General features: G+C 42.9%; 1 protein-coding gene across 6 annotated transcripts in view; it reads left to right on the forward strand.

The window, feature by feature from the left end:
- RIC8A (RIC8 guanine nucleotide exchange factor A) overlaps positions 1–12,674 on the forward strand; it is a 32,722-nt gene extending 20,048 nt beyond the window's left edge. For all 6 annotated transcript variants that reach the window (XM_044426024.1, XM_044426022.1, XM_044426021.1 and 3 more), the window contains 7 exons: positions 203–297; positions 818–968; positions 3,754–3,849; positions 5,311–5,455; positions 6,982–7,126; positions 8,197–8,316; positions 11,430–12,674. In XM_044426024.1, coding sequence (XP_044281959.1) covers positions 203–297; positions 818–968; positions 3,754–3,849; positions 5,311–5,455; positions 6,982–7,126; positions 8,197–8,316; positions 11,430–11,550 — 873 coding nt within the window. In that variant the 3' untranslated portion in view covers positions 11,551–12,674. The remainder of the gene's footprint in view (positions 1–202; positions 298–817; positions 969–3,753; positions 3,850–5,310; positions 5,456–6,981; positions 7,127–8,196; positions 8,317–11,429) is intronic.
- The last annotated feature ends 724 nt before the right edge of the window (positions 12,675–13,398 follow it).

A 13,398-nucleotide genomic window follows, 5' to 3' on the forward strand; every position in this document is an offset into this window, starting at 1 on the left:
TCTATACATTTTGAACATAATCACTTGCTGTGCAGATGCTCAGATTGCTTGTATGCAATTTTTTCTTGAAGCAAAGGTCCAAAAGCACATTCACTTCTGAGGATGCATTGTTAAAAGAGGCTTGTTGCTACCCAGAGGCTATGCCAAAGAGCGATCTGCCTTCCCTCTCCTAATCAGGCTTTTTGTTTTGCTTGGGAGCCAGGAAGATGCTGCTCTGTACCGACGCCTGGGTGCCCTCCTTCGGCACTGCCTGATGATTTCGGCAGATGGTGATGATCGGACAGAAGAATTTCACAGGTGATTGTCTTGCTGCAAGACTTGACTCATAATACAATTCTTCTTTGGGTGAGAGAGTGTAATTGCTGACATTTCCTTAATACTGGAGGCACCAGTATCATATGAGCTGTGCAGGTTGTGTGGAGCATTCAGGAATCAGGGTGTCAGGATACACCTGACAGTGCCTAAGTACTTTAGACAACGATTATGATAATTACCTATGTACATGGCAGTTTACAAGCAAAAGGTTTGGCAGTTCCATACCCTAAAGGGTTTACAATCTAAAAACAGCACAGGAGAACAACAAAAGAAGGGAAGGGAGAGAGAGGTATGAGTAAATGGGGGAAGAGTAGACTGTTATTAACTGTTCTAAGTAGTGTTTAAGTCCCTATCACAGTGCCAGGAAAGGACATTTCATCATCCTGTTCTCATGTTGCTGGAAATTATCAGAACTTTGTTGGGTTTTAAAAAACAAAGCTGCCCTTCCGTGTTGCCACCTGCTAACTCCTCTTCCATGGTGTGCCTTGTGTTGTATGTACAGCCACACAGTCAACCTGCTGGGCAATCTGCCTCTCAAATGTCTGGATGTCTTGCTGGCCCCCAAGGTGCAGCCGGGCTCCCTTGAATACATGGGAGTCAACATGGATGCTGTCAACGTTCTGCTGGATTTCCTTGACCGGCGTCTTGACAGGGTGGGTGAAGCAGACTGTTGTCCCAGTTTCTCAGTGCTGCACAGCCACTTGCACTTCCTGTACTTCCCATGCTCTGTGTAAGACAGGTTTGCTCATCAGTCCCGCACCTGGATGTTCTGGCTCTAGCCTTCTGTGTTAAGCATCAACATCTCAGTAACTTACAACTCTCTTTAAAAACTGCTGCAATAACAATTGGCATGATAACAAGAAGCTGCAACAGCACAAGCCAAAAGATGTTATGTGAAGCATGAGTAGGGTGAAAGATGATTCACTGGTGAATGGAGGACTTCCATGATTCAATCAGTGATTTACTTTATAGAAAATTAATTGTTTCTTTGGTTGGGTGTTTGCTTGCTTTATTTGATTGGCTTGAATTTGACTAAAGGACTAATGGAAATGTAAAATGCTTCTTCGCTTTTGAGATGAGAACTGAGCTGCTAAATCAAGAAGTATTGGTGCTGATTATTTCTCTGACTTCTAGACTGTATAGCTAAAAATGATTTGGATTCCATTGTTTCACCACAGCCACTTTGTCCTGTGTTCCATATAGCCAGTATGTTTCTCCCCATTTGCCTGCCTTTTGGAATGAAACAGAACGGCTGCAGGATTCTATAGAGTCTCAGAAGGGGAGCTGCCAGAAAGAATGGCAATTAGACTACTGTCCGATGGGTGGGTGGCAACATTCTCTACAGAAAAATAGAGGCTCATGCAGCTCAACTCAAATGGTCCCAGGCCTCATACATCATGTCACAGGCAAGATGCAGAATCCCCACTTTGCTCATTACCACTGAGGTGCATACAGTGGAAATGCAGATCACTCTCAGCCACAATCAGCTGATAGGTCATTTGGAAGAAAGAGTCTGGCTTTTTGTATTAACAGTGGCACTACCCTTTATAAGATCTGTGGGACTGTGCCAGCAGGCCTGGGTGCGTGCTCATATTGTCCCCCTTGTGTCCCGACATTGTCATCCTGAATTTGTTGTTGCTGTTACTCGCGAAGTTGTGTCCGACCCATCGCAACCCCATGGACAACATTCCTCCAGGCCTTCCTGTTCTCCACCATCCCCTGGAGTCTACCTAAGCTCACACCAACTGCTTCAGTGACTCCATCCAGCCACCTCATTCTCTGCCGTCCCCTTCTTCTTTTGCCATCAGAGTCTTCTCCAGGGAGTCCTTCCTTCTCATTAGGTGGCCAAAGTATTTGAGTTTCATCTTCAGTATCTGGCATTCTAAAGAGCAGTCAGGGTTGATCTCCTCTAGGACTGACCGGTTTGATCACCTTGCAGTCCAAGGGACTTGCAGGAGTCTCCTCCAGCACTACAATTCAAAGGCCTCAGTCCTTCGGCGCTCAGCCTTCCTTATGGTCGAGCTTTCACAGCCATACATTGCAACTGGGAAAACCATAGCCTTGACTATACGCACTTTTGTTGGAAGGGTGATGTCTCTGCTTTTTAGTATGCTGTCTAGATTTGTCATAGCTTTCCTCCCCAGGAGCAAGTGTCTTTTAATTTCTTGGCTGCAGTCCCCATCTGTGGTGATCTTGGAGCCCAGGAAAATAAAATCTGTCACTACCTCCATTTCTTCCCCATCTATTTGCCTGGAAGTGAAAGGACCGGATGCCATGATCTTAGTTTTCTTAATGTTGAGTGTCAAGCCAACTTTCGCACTCTCTTCCATCACCTGCATCAAGAGGCTCTTTAGTTCCTCTTCACTTTCTGCCATGAGAGTGGTATCATCTGCATATCTGAGATTGTTGATATTTTTCCCAGCAATCTTAATTCCAACTGGTGATTCATCTAGCCCCGCCTTTCTCATTATGTGCTCCACATATAAGTTAAATAGACAGGGCGACAGTATGCAGCCTTGCCGAACTCCTTTCTCAATTTTGAACCAATCAGTGGTTCCGTGTCCAGTTCTCACTGTTGCTTCTTGACCCGCATATAGGTTTCTCAAGAGACAAAGAAGATGGTCTGGTACTCCCATCTCTTTAAGAACTTGCCACAGCTTGTTGTGATTCACACAATCAAAGGCTTTAGCATAGTCAATGAAACAGAAGTAGATATTTTTCTGGAACTCCCTAGCTTTCTCCATGGTCCAGCATATGTTGGCAATTTGATCTCTAGTTCTCTCCCTCTTCGAAATCCTGCCTGTACTTCTGGTAGTTCTCGGTCCACATACTGCTGGAGCCTAGCTTGTAGGATTTTGAGCATAACTTTGCTAGTGTGTGAAATGAGTGCAATGGTGCAGTAGTTTGAACATTCTTTGGCATTGCCCTTCTTTGGGATCGAAATGTAAACTGATCTTTTCCAATCCTGTGGCCACTGTTGAGTTTTCCAAATTTGCTGGCATATTGAGCGTAGCACATTTACTGCATCATCTTTTAAGATTTTGAATAGCTATTCCTGAATACTCCCTTGCTTCTGCCTGTAGTAAGTGTGAGTGCAAGTCAGTAATAAACATATTGATGGCAGGTCATGACATATTCTATACCGGATCTTACAGGGTAAAAGATGGGGAACATTTCACGGAAAAATGCCATTTTTGGTGGCAACTCCAAGTTCTTTTAACATAGAATTTCACCCTGAGAAAAGGAAAAAAACATACTTGTATACGTAGGGAGTTTACTGTACATAATATGGCATAGCCTATAGCTTTTATTGGCCCCATTTCAGAGAACTGGAACTAGCATGCTTGGTTACTTTACTCCCACAGGTATTTTCATTCATGAGAGACAATATTTGCATTTGTGTGATTATGACCCCACTTCTTGTGGACTCTTCTGCAGGGTCATAAACTTAAGGAAAGTTTAACTCCTGTGCTGAACTTGCTGACTGAGAGTGCCCGGGCCCATCGTCAGACAAGGAAATTCCTTAAAGCTAAGGTACTGTATTTTAGTCAAGTAGCATTCATAAAGTAAAGCTTCCATTAAGCCAGCAAGTGCCACCTTTTTCATCAGTCCAGAGAGATGTAGAAATGCTGTGACACTGTCTCTCAGAGATGGTGCGATGTTGTGAAATGGTATCTTTGGACATAGGAAAATGTTTTTTATTGTGTCCTGCGGGAGGCATTTACCATCCCCTGTATTTTCTGGATCCTCTTACACATAGAGTTTCCATACAATATTTAATGCAGAGAGGGAGGTGCTCAAGAAGCAAAGCATGTGGTCAGAAAGGAAAAGGCACTGTGGCTAGTGAGCTCTGGTGCCAGCTGATTAACAGCTGTGGAAAATTCTGCCTAAACCTGCATGTATTATTCACATATCAATTGCTTCCAGTTTAAGGGCATGAGTTTAGTGGCTTGCAGCCTTTAATGTGCTGCTGCTTGGCATTTTGCAGTTTGTCTGGAGGAGTGGATTGGTTTGTAATGAATACTGAACCAAAATGGATGGCAGTCAACAATGTGAATTGGGAAAACAGTGGCTTTGCTTGACCTCTGCAAAATCCATTTTCTACCCTATCCTGAAGGTTCCTGGGTCTCACTCCCTGTGCCTGTGGGTGTAGCAGGGAACCTGGGCATCTCTATCTACCTACACTGTACAGAGAGATGCAAAACACTAGCCTGGTCAGCATTACGGCTCTTGTAGGACTCAAGCATAACACTCCTTGTGGCTCTTTTCTCAGCTGCTCTTTATCCCGTGCAGTTGCTCCAAAACTACAGAGCCTGTTGCAGAAACACGGGATCCTGCCTGAGCGCTGATTCACTCAACCATTCAAGAAACAAACATTGCTGCTTCTGCATGGAGCAAGATTCATGGTGATGGCTTTGCTGTCTGCACACCACTGCTGTTTACTGCTTCTGCTGTAGTGCAGCACATTTGTGTTTTGTGCTTGCATTTGTGACATTATTAGTCACTCACCCAAGGGCCTTTCCACATCCTCAGCTTTCCATGCGCATTTGTGACCCATTTGCTGCCTAGTTTGCAGACGGTTTCACATCATGAAGATGCTGCATTTTCTCAGTATTCAGAGGGCTATAATGGGGAAACCACCATTCTCTCCCCTCCTTAAATGCAATTTTTATTTCCATTGTGATTGCTATATGGAATATAGTTGTGCGGGTGCTGTGTATGACAACTGGATATTTTTGGTGACATCAGTGGTCAACATGAGCCTCTCCACATGTCCACATTGTTTGTGAAGCTTTTTTAAAAACATCTTCAGAATTTCTGTACTCTCCTGTTGTACATTCCAGTGTGTGTCTCTGTTGAGGAGTGACAATTGTCACAGTGACAGTTTGCACAGCTATGTTCCTTTGAAGCATTTGTACAGTATTTGCAGGGCCTTAGAAAAGCCAGCTTAATAAGAACTTTTAACACATCTCTGCCCTTTCAATGGGTTCACAGGTACTCCCTCCACTGCGGGACGTGAAAAATAGACCAGAGGTGGGGAACTTGCTGAGAAATAAACTCGTGCGCCTCATGACTCATATTGACACAGATGTGAAGCACTGTGCAGCCGAGTTCCTCTTTGTGCTCTGCAAGGAGAGCGGTGGGTGCCCATCCTTTCTCTTGTGTGCGTAGTGCAGGTTGCCTCATGATGATCCGTGTTGTCTGTCTGCAAAAGGCATCAGGTGAATAGTCTGTTTGCCTAGCATTAGAACTGCTGTAGGATCCCTGGAGTCCGGGTGGGCAGGCCTGGTATGTTTTGACAGTGGCTCAGCTAGTAAGAGCTGATGCAAATCGAGAAGTCATGAGTCATCGGCAAAGTTATATTCCCTGATTCAGAGGGGAATGCAACAAATGCAGATAAGGCACCTGAGATCTTCACTGTTGGTGTTCGTAGAAAAAAAAAAGACAGAGGAAAATACAGACCCAGGCACAGTGGAGCTCACATATTCTCTGTGATCTGTCACAGCTAACTTACCACTTGTCTTTATGAAGCTTTATGACCATGAGGGCTGTTGGTCAGGTTTTGCATTCCCAGAGTGGGATGAGTGTCTGTCTCTCTCCTAATACATGCATCAGCCTGTATCTATCTGTACAACCATTTTTCGTGACATTTCACACACTCGCTGAAGGAAAACTTAATACAAGAAAGGCCTGAAGAGGCAGAGAATGAAACTCTGTTGACTTTCGATTTCCTCCAGAGTCTGAGCTGAACTCTCTTCCTGGTCTTCTGCTCAGACACAAGACACTCTGCAATATCTGGATAGGGAATTCATGGACAGCCTAAGTAGCCGTGTACACCTGCCCAAACCTAAGGGCATCTACAGAGGCCCTTCTCCAAAAGAAGGCAGGTGGCCATGAGGAGAAGGGCCTTCTCAGCAGTAGCTCCCTGATTATGGCATCAGCTCTGCAGGGAGGTGCGCCTGGCACTGACCCTTCACACCTTTCAGCGCCAGGTTAAAACCTTTTTATTTGCCTGTCATTTTAATTGTGGAGCAGTAGGTCCTTTATACACTGGTTTTTATATGATGATTGGTCCCTGTGGATCAGTTGTTTTTGTTTTGATTATTACTTAGTTTGAGTTATGAGATTACTGTATTTTTTAAAATTATGACTTTTATGTATATGCTGCTTTTATGCTTTAATTGATGTACATCATTCTGAGAGTGTTCACCAAAGAACAGCTTATTTAAAAAAAAAACTAAACAAACGTATGCATCCCCACTTTTTCCATTGCTTGCTGCACTCCCCACAGAGGTTCCTGCTCCTGGTGTCGAAGAGAGTGTCCCAAGGCTGGTACTAGTGACCTCTTTCCATCCTCTTTCTGCATTTCCCTCAGTACTTAAGAGCAATCAGCAGAAATGTGGAAGCTACCTGAATTTCTGCACCTCCACCCTCCTTCACCCCTAGCAAATTAGACCTGACTGTTTACTTCCAGGGTAGGGAAGGGAAGTTGGTAGAGAAGAAAGTGCCTCTCTGCCCCATCACGTATGACTGAGTGGTCTGCAAGGATCTGCTTCCTTAAAAGTGGCTCTGAAAAGCCAGCAGCAGCTCATTCAGATGTCTTCTTCAGCTGTTGCTGTAGCAGCAGGAGAATACGAACCCTTTGGTCTTTATTTGTTTCAACAGTGGCACGGTTTGTGAAGTACACTGGATACGGAAATGCCGCTGGGCTTCTGGCAGCTCGAGGCCTCATGGCTGGAGGGCGGACAGAAGGAGAATACTCTGAGGATGAAGACACTGACACAGAGGAATACAAAGAAGCAAAACCCAAGTACGGACTTATTCATACGCCTTGCTTCACTTGGGGTTATCTTTCCTGCTACTTTAACATGGCACTTTTCTTTCTATGCCACATGTGGGCTTCCTCTGTCTTTCCTGGGTTATCCCATGGCTCATTTTCCTTAAGGGTGTTTGTTGTTGCTTTGGTGTATTTCTTCATCTCTGTAAGTTTAATGCTCTGGTTACCTGTTTCTGTGTCTAATGGCATCAGCCATTACTTGCTAGCCTGCTTTCTGAAAGGGGAATTTGGCATCTGTCCAGACCAGCGATTTTTCTTTGAATCTTCTATAGACAATCACACAGAAAAGTGGCACCTTTGGATCTGTGTTTCATTCTTTGACACTGTTCCATCTCTGATTGAGAGTATAAAGCTTGCATGTTATTGAAGAGGTACTGACTTCCTCACAGGTGGTCTGGATAATTCTTTCCTGTTTTCTGTTTACTATCCTTCCTTCCTTATCAGGAGATTCTCTTCCCCGCATCCGCCACTGCAAATATACTGATTTTTTTGTCAATTCACTTGCATAGGCATCCTGCAGATTTCCTTAGCTAATTACTTTTTATCGGCAAACATTTCACAAATGCATTTCACACTTCTCAACTCACATCTTCCTCCCTATTTCTTCTGTACATTTATTGTAATATTTGTGAGTGCAAATAGACAAAAATGGGTTAAAAGAAAATGTGGCACGAGTGCTGTTCTAGACATATGTTTGGGAGAGAGACACAAAAGTGCCTTTGCCTTCCATCTTGCTGTCATTAGAGTCTTCTGCCACCTGCATTAAAAACCACTCTACATAGGAAAACAAAAATCCTCATGCATACATTGATGAGATCACTATTTCTGCTGTGAAATCTCCTGTGGCATTTTCCTTTTCTTATTATTGGGGAAATTGGATTCTGTGATGTCCAGAGAGTATACTGGTTGAAGGATGACGACTACATCCTTGGTGAATACAAGTCAGATCTGTTAATTCAGCCCCTGTTATTAGTATATCCTGTGTTTAAATTAACATGTTTCTGCCTTTTCTCTGTATGTTTTCTTTTGATGTATTTATATAGCATTAACCCTATAACTGGACGTGTGGAAGAGAAACTTCCTAACCCAATGGAAGGGATGACAGATGAGCAAAAAGAGGTTGAAGCAATGAAACTGGTGAACATGTTTGACAAACTCTCCAGGTATCACATTTTCTTGAAACAGGATGGTTGTTGGAAGAGCAAAATAAAACAAGTCATTTATTTAAAAAATCTGAAATTCCAACTAATGGATGGGTTGCCATGCTGTGTGAACCCACAATGGGTTGTTGTGTCATGCAAATCCAGACCAATTTCCACATAGTGGCTTGTGTGTAGGCGCCAAGGCACCCCAACAACCCATGAGTTGCTGGAGGGATTGCTGTAACCATGCTAGGTTGTTATGATGTTCAGTGCTGGATATCCAGTCCCTTCATGGATACAGGGATTGGGCTAGCAGGCTCTTTAGCAAGAGGCAAAACCCCATATCCCCTATCATGGGACTGCTGGATGAGTGCCAGCTGCCCCTAAATGCCCAAGAGATGAGTACAAAACAGCTCCTAGTAGGGTGGGGGATAACTCCTTCCTTCCATGGTATTCCCTGGAATGCCCATGGTAGGACTGAGGAGGGGGCCAGCAAGCCACAGTGAACCCAATCATCTGTCAGCACATCACCGGATGCTCACACACCAACCAACCCATGTGGCATTACCTCTGCAGTCACTGAATGGAAATGCAATGGAACTAGGTTCTTCAACGAGTCTGAGGGGTTAGGTCCTGCCCTGCTGTTGTGACTTCAGCAAGTTTATTCAAGGCCAGGTGGCTGTAATGTAGATTACTCAATAAATTATTTCAAGTTATCTAGCTCCACTGGATTTCCAGAATTTAGTGTCAGCAGAGCTTAAGTCATAGTCATCAAAACATGGCTGCTGAAATGGGTTGCAAGTTCCCAGATCTCTTTTTAACATTTCAAAAGTTTTGTACGAGCTAAGGTGTTAGAAGATAAATAGGTATGCCTGATGGCCAGACTTAGTTAAGAACAAGGTGGTGGTGACTGGTGGTTAAACACAAATGCATATTCCCTGATCCTTAAACTACTTGAATTACAAGTGCATTCGTAGCCATTATTCTGCTGCCCATTCCATCAACATTTTTTTATATAACGTTGTTAGTCGCGAAGTCGTGTCCAATCCATCGCGACCCCATGGACAACATTCCCCCAGGCCTTCCTGTCCTCCACCATCCCCCAGAGTCCACTTAACCTCACACCGACTGCTTCAGTGACTCCATCTAGCCACCTCATCCTCTGCCATCCCCTTCTTCTTTTGCCATCAGTTGTTCCCAGCATTAAGCTCTTCTCCAGGCAGTCCTCCTTCCTTCTCATTAGGTGGCCAAAGTATTTGAGTTTCATCTTCAGTATCTGGCCTTCTAAAGAGCAGTCAGGGTTGATCTCCTCTAGGACTGACTGGTTTGATCGCCTTGCAGTCCAAGAGACTCACAGGAGTCTCCTCCAGCACCACAATTCAAAGGTCTCAATTCTTTGGTGCTCAGCCTTCCTTATGTTCCAACTTTCACAGCCATACATTAAGAACTAGAAGTATATAAAATAGCAACGAAGATTCCTAGAATCCAGTGAGAGTGGGAAAGGAGCTCTAAGCTCAGAGTTGTAGGTGATGGCTGCTTTGTAGTAGTGAATGAACATGTTGTATAAACAGGGCAGGGGGAAATATAAAGAACAAGGTCAGTGGAATTGTATTTTGATAATTGGGGTAAATAACTCAGGATTATCCTTTAAGTTGTTAGCAACTGCTATGAGATTAGAATGCAAGGTAGAAATTGTAAGGGAAAAAACTCGGGGAACCCAAAGCTATAGAACCCCTTTTGTAAAAATCTGCACAATATTTATCCACCACAAGCATTTGAGTGCTTCTGCCTCCTCACCATTTATCCTACAGTCTCTGTAGTGAGTGATATCTTCAGACATCTGCTGTGGCTTGCAGACAGATGGCAACTGATGCCACAAGTTCTGCTTCCCAGCAGGCAGGCATGCCATTCTATAGTAGTTGCTCATGCATCATTTAGGAGAAGTGCAGGCAGGAGTCCAGGAACTATTTGAAAAGTTGAAAAGGCATCTTGGTGGGCAGGAAAAAAGGGGCAGCAGAGAGCCTGTTCAATGCAGATGACCCATGTTTTCACTGTGTATTAGACAGACAGCAATGCTAGCCTGCATCATCACTTTCCCTTGCTATTGAGGTGACCTAATCAGAAAGACTTCCAAAGACATTTGCTATTTAGATTGGCAAGAAAAATTTTTTACAGAACTCGCTTCCTGAGTTTCCAGTGCTAATTCTAGTATTACTTTGGCTTTGTGATCAAACCATATTTTTCATAAGAACACATCCCTATTCTTTAAAAATGTGTTTGCCAGGAAGAACTGAGGGTTAGCATATGCAGCTTAGCAATGATGCTCCTTTAACTAACAGTGCACGCAAAATAAGGGCTGCACCACACAGCAGACGGAAGAGAAAGCAAAAGCAATCGTGTGTGTTGTTATGGTGGTTGCTTTGTTGTTTGTTTGTTTTGTTTTCTTGTAAGCCTTCCAGAGACTTTTAGTATTGGGACAGCATATAAAAACTTTAAATAAATGAATGACTGAATAAATTGGTGTAGTATGGGTTTATTAATGAGTTGGTTTCCAAATTTCCTCCTGTTTCAAACATAATGTGCTTTTTGTCAGGTGATATGACTCAGAATATACATTCAGTTTAATCAGAATATAGCAAATCTGCTTATTTGAAAGGTCTGTGTGGGTTTCTGAGCATGAAAGTCTGATTTCTAGACACGTGTGGACCTTCTAGCCTCTCAAAATCTTTAATGGCACTCTCAGACTAGACAGTTTTCCATTTACTTTGGAGTAGAGTGTAAGAGATTAAGCAATCTGCAATCAGGTTGAATTCATTTTATGTTGTTCAATAGTTTTGCCTTGAAGTTATACTTGAAATACGTTGAGCAGTTTAGTAGAGCAACACCTGTCCAAGGACAGAAGGCAATCCACAGCAGTGTCAGTTTGCATATTCTGGATGTGAGCAGAACTAGTGCCACCACATGCAGTATCAGCCAATTTGAGGGTGATATTTTCCTGCTTGTGTGTACTTAGTACTGGATTCAAAGTGGAGAATTCACTAACCTTGACCATAGGGCTACCCTTGATGGTGATTTAAGGAGCTCCTTTTAGAGAACCCACAAAACACTGCCATTTTTCCTTCTTTCCATTGCAGACAACAGATCATCCAACCCATGGGAATGGGTCCAGATGGCAATCTAACCTCTCTGGAAGATGCTGTTCATCAGATAGCTGAAGAGAGGTTATCATCCGACTCCGACTTGGAATTGGACTGAGCTAAGCTCTCCTAGTCCTTAAAAACCTATGGACCCTCTACTCTCCTTCCATCACAGATGCTGTTTTGGAAGATCAGTCCAATCATGGGCTGGATCCCCATGCCTAGACTGGTATATCTGTTTTTTCTCTAGCCATGTAACAGTTCTGCCCTTGAGAACTTTTTACAGCTTGGTTTTTTCCTGCTCTCATTTCCCCTCAGTCTCTAAGTCTTGCATTCTTGATGTTTTCCAAGGACTTTCCAGATATTTTGAAGTTTGGAAAGGAGGGAGAGGGGAGGGCAATCTCTCATTGTATCAAGACATTTTAGTAGCACATGGAATGCAGTGAGTACTTGTGTTCAACTAGTTGTATGGGAAGAATGTGTGCTGTGTGCACATGTGTGTGTTTGCATTGGGGATATGTGCCAAGCACATAATGTAGCAACCATACAGTGTGGTGCTGTTTATAAAACAAATGGATATTCTAAGCAAATATGACTCTGTACTTGCAGATATTGACTGGAAAATGTTACAGAAATGTATGAATAAAGAGAAACCTGCTTTTTTAACATGTTATAATGTACTGTTGGAGACACATAGATGGAATGTGGGTGAAGATCAAACATTCTGGGCAATTCCCTTTAAGACACATTATGGATGCATGCAAATGTTGCAGGTAAGGAAAAATGCATTGTTGAAATAGTAGGTATAGTCGTGACAGGTGTCACAAAATGTGTTGGGATGGGGGGATGTGTGAGAAATGGATACATCCTTTGCTCACACTGATTTACTTGTTGATATTTTCAGATAACCTGGGGCTCTGATCCCTACATAACTGTGCCGTGTTTCTCATTCTGCCAGGTTTAGTTTTCTGAACAAACAATGCTCTTTGCACTCTCCAGACATAAGACAGTCATCAATTGTTTCACTGTACTCTTAACTGTACCTGCTTCAGTTCCCATATTCCAATAGCATTGTGCAGTCACAGGTTGCTGTGAGGCACCTTCATCCTTCACCTCGATTTCAGACTTTTTTGTTAAAAAAAATCACATTTCCCACCTTGTTGCCACTTTGCCAATCATTTATGAACTTAGCACAAATGTAAATGAAAGGTTTTCCACTAGAATAAAAGAAACAAATGAGAATGTCTGTTTATCTGTGATTCTTTGGATTTTTATCTCCAAACAATTAGAAACAGAAAGATATTTCCAGGAGATAGCCAAGCCAAACTGGGATGACTCAGCAGCTTTATGCTAAAAATAGTATTCATGTGAATAAGCTATGAGTGAAATTTTCTGTACCTGCGATAAAACTAAATCCCAGTGAAGGGATTATTGTTTATATGGGTCAGTCTGTGGTGAATGAATGTGTGGGGATCCTCCCCAGTTCATGGGTTTGGACACTGATCATCCAGCTAGTTCAATGTTTTTGTTGATACTGTATATTTTAAAATGTTAGAAATTTTGTGTTGTTTCCCAGAAACCTTAACCTTGGGTATAATTATGGCTGGTCTGCCTGTATGATCTATGCCTTCTATATAATACAGGTAAAACCTTACAAATGATTATTTACATGTTTTTCAATACAGTTTGTCTGAACATAAAGGAGTCTTGCTGCTACAGACCAAAAGGCCAAACAGACTAGTTTCCAGTTCCTCCAGTGAACAGCCAGGTGCTTCTAGAAAGCCCACATTTAGAACACTCCCTGGTGTTGTTCCCCAGCAAATGGCATGCAGGGGCATTGGACCTCTTAATCTGATGGTTCCTAATCACTAGTGGAATTTTGTCCTCCATGTCAGTTTTTCAGGGTGCAATCCTATGCATGTTTTGACCAAAACATTTTTAGCTAAACTGAATTATAGGACATTTG

This window comes from Varanus komodoensis, unplaced genomic scaffold, assembly GCF_004798865.1.
Source record: "Varanus komodoensis strain SLA01 unplaced genomic scaffold, ASM479886v1 scaffold16, whole genome shotgun sequence".
Classification (NCBI taxonomy): domain Eukaryota; kingdom Metazoa; phylum Chordata; class Lepidosauria; order Squamata; family Varanidae; genus Varanus; species Varanus komodoensis.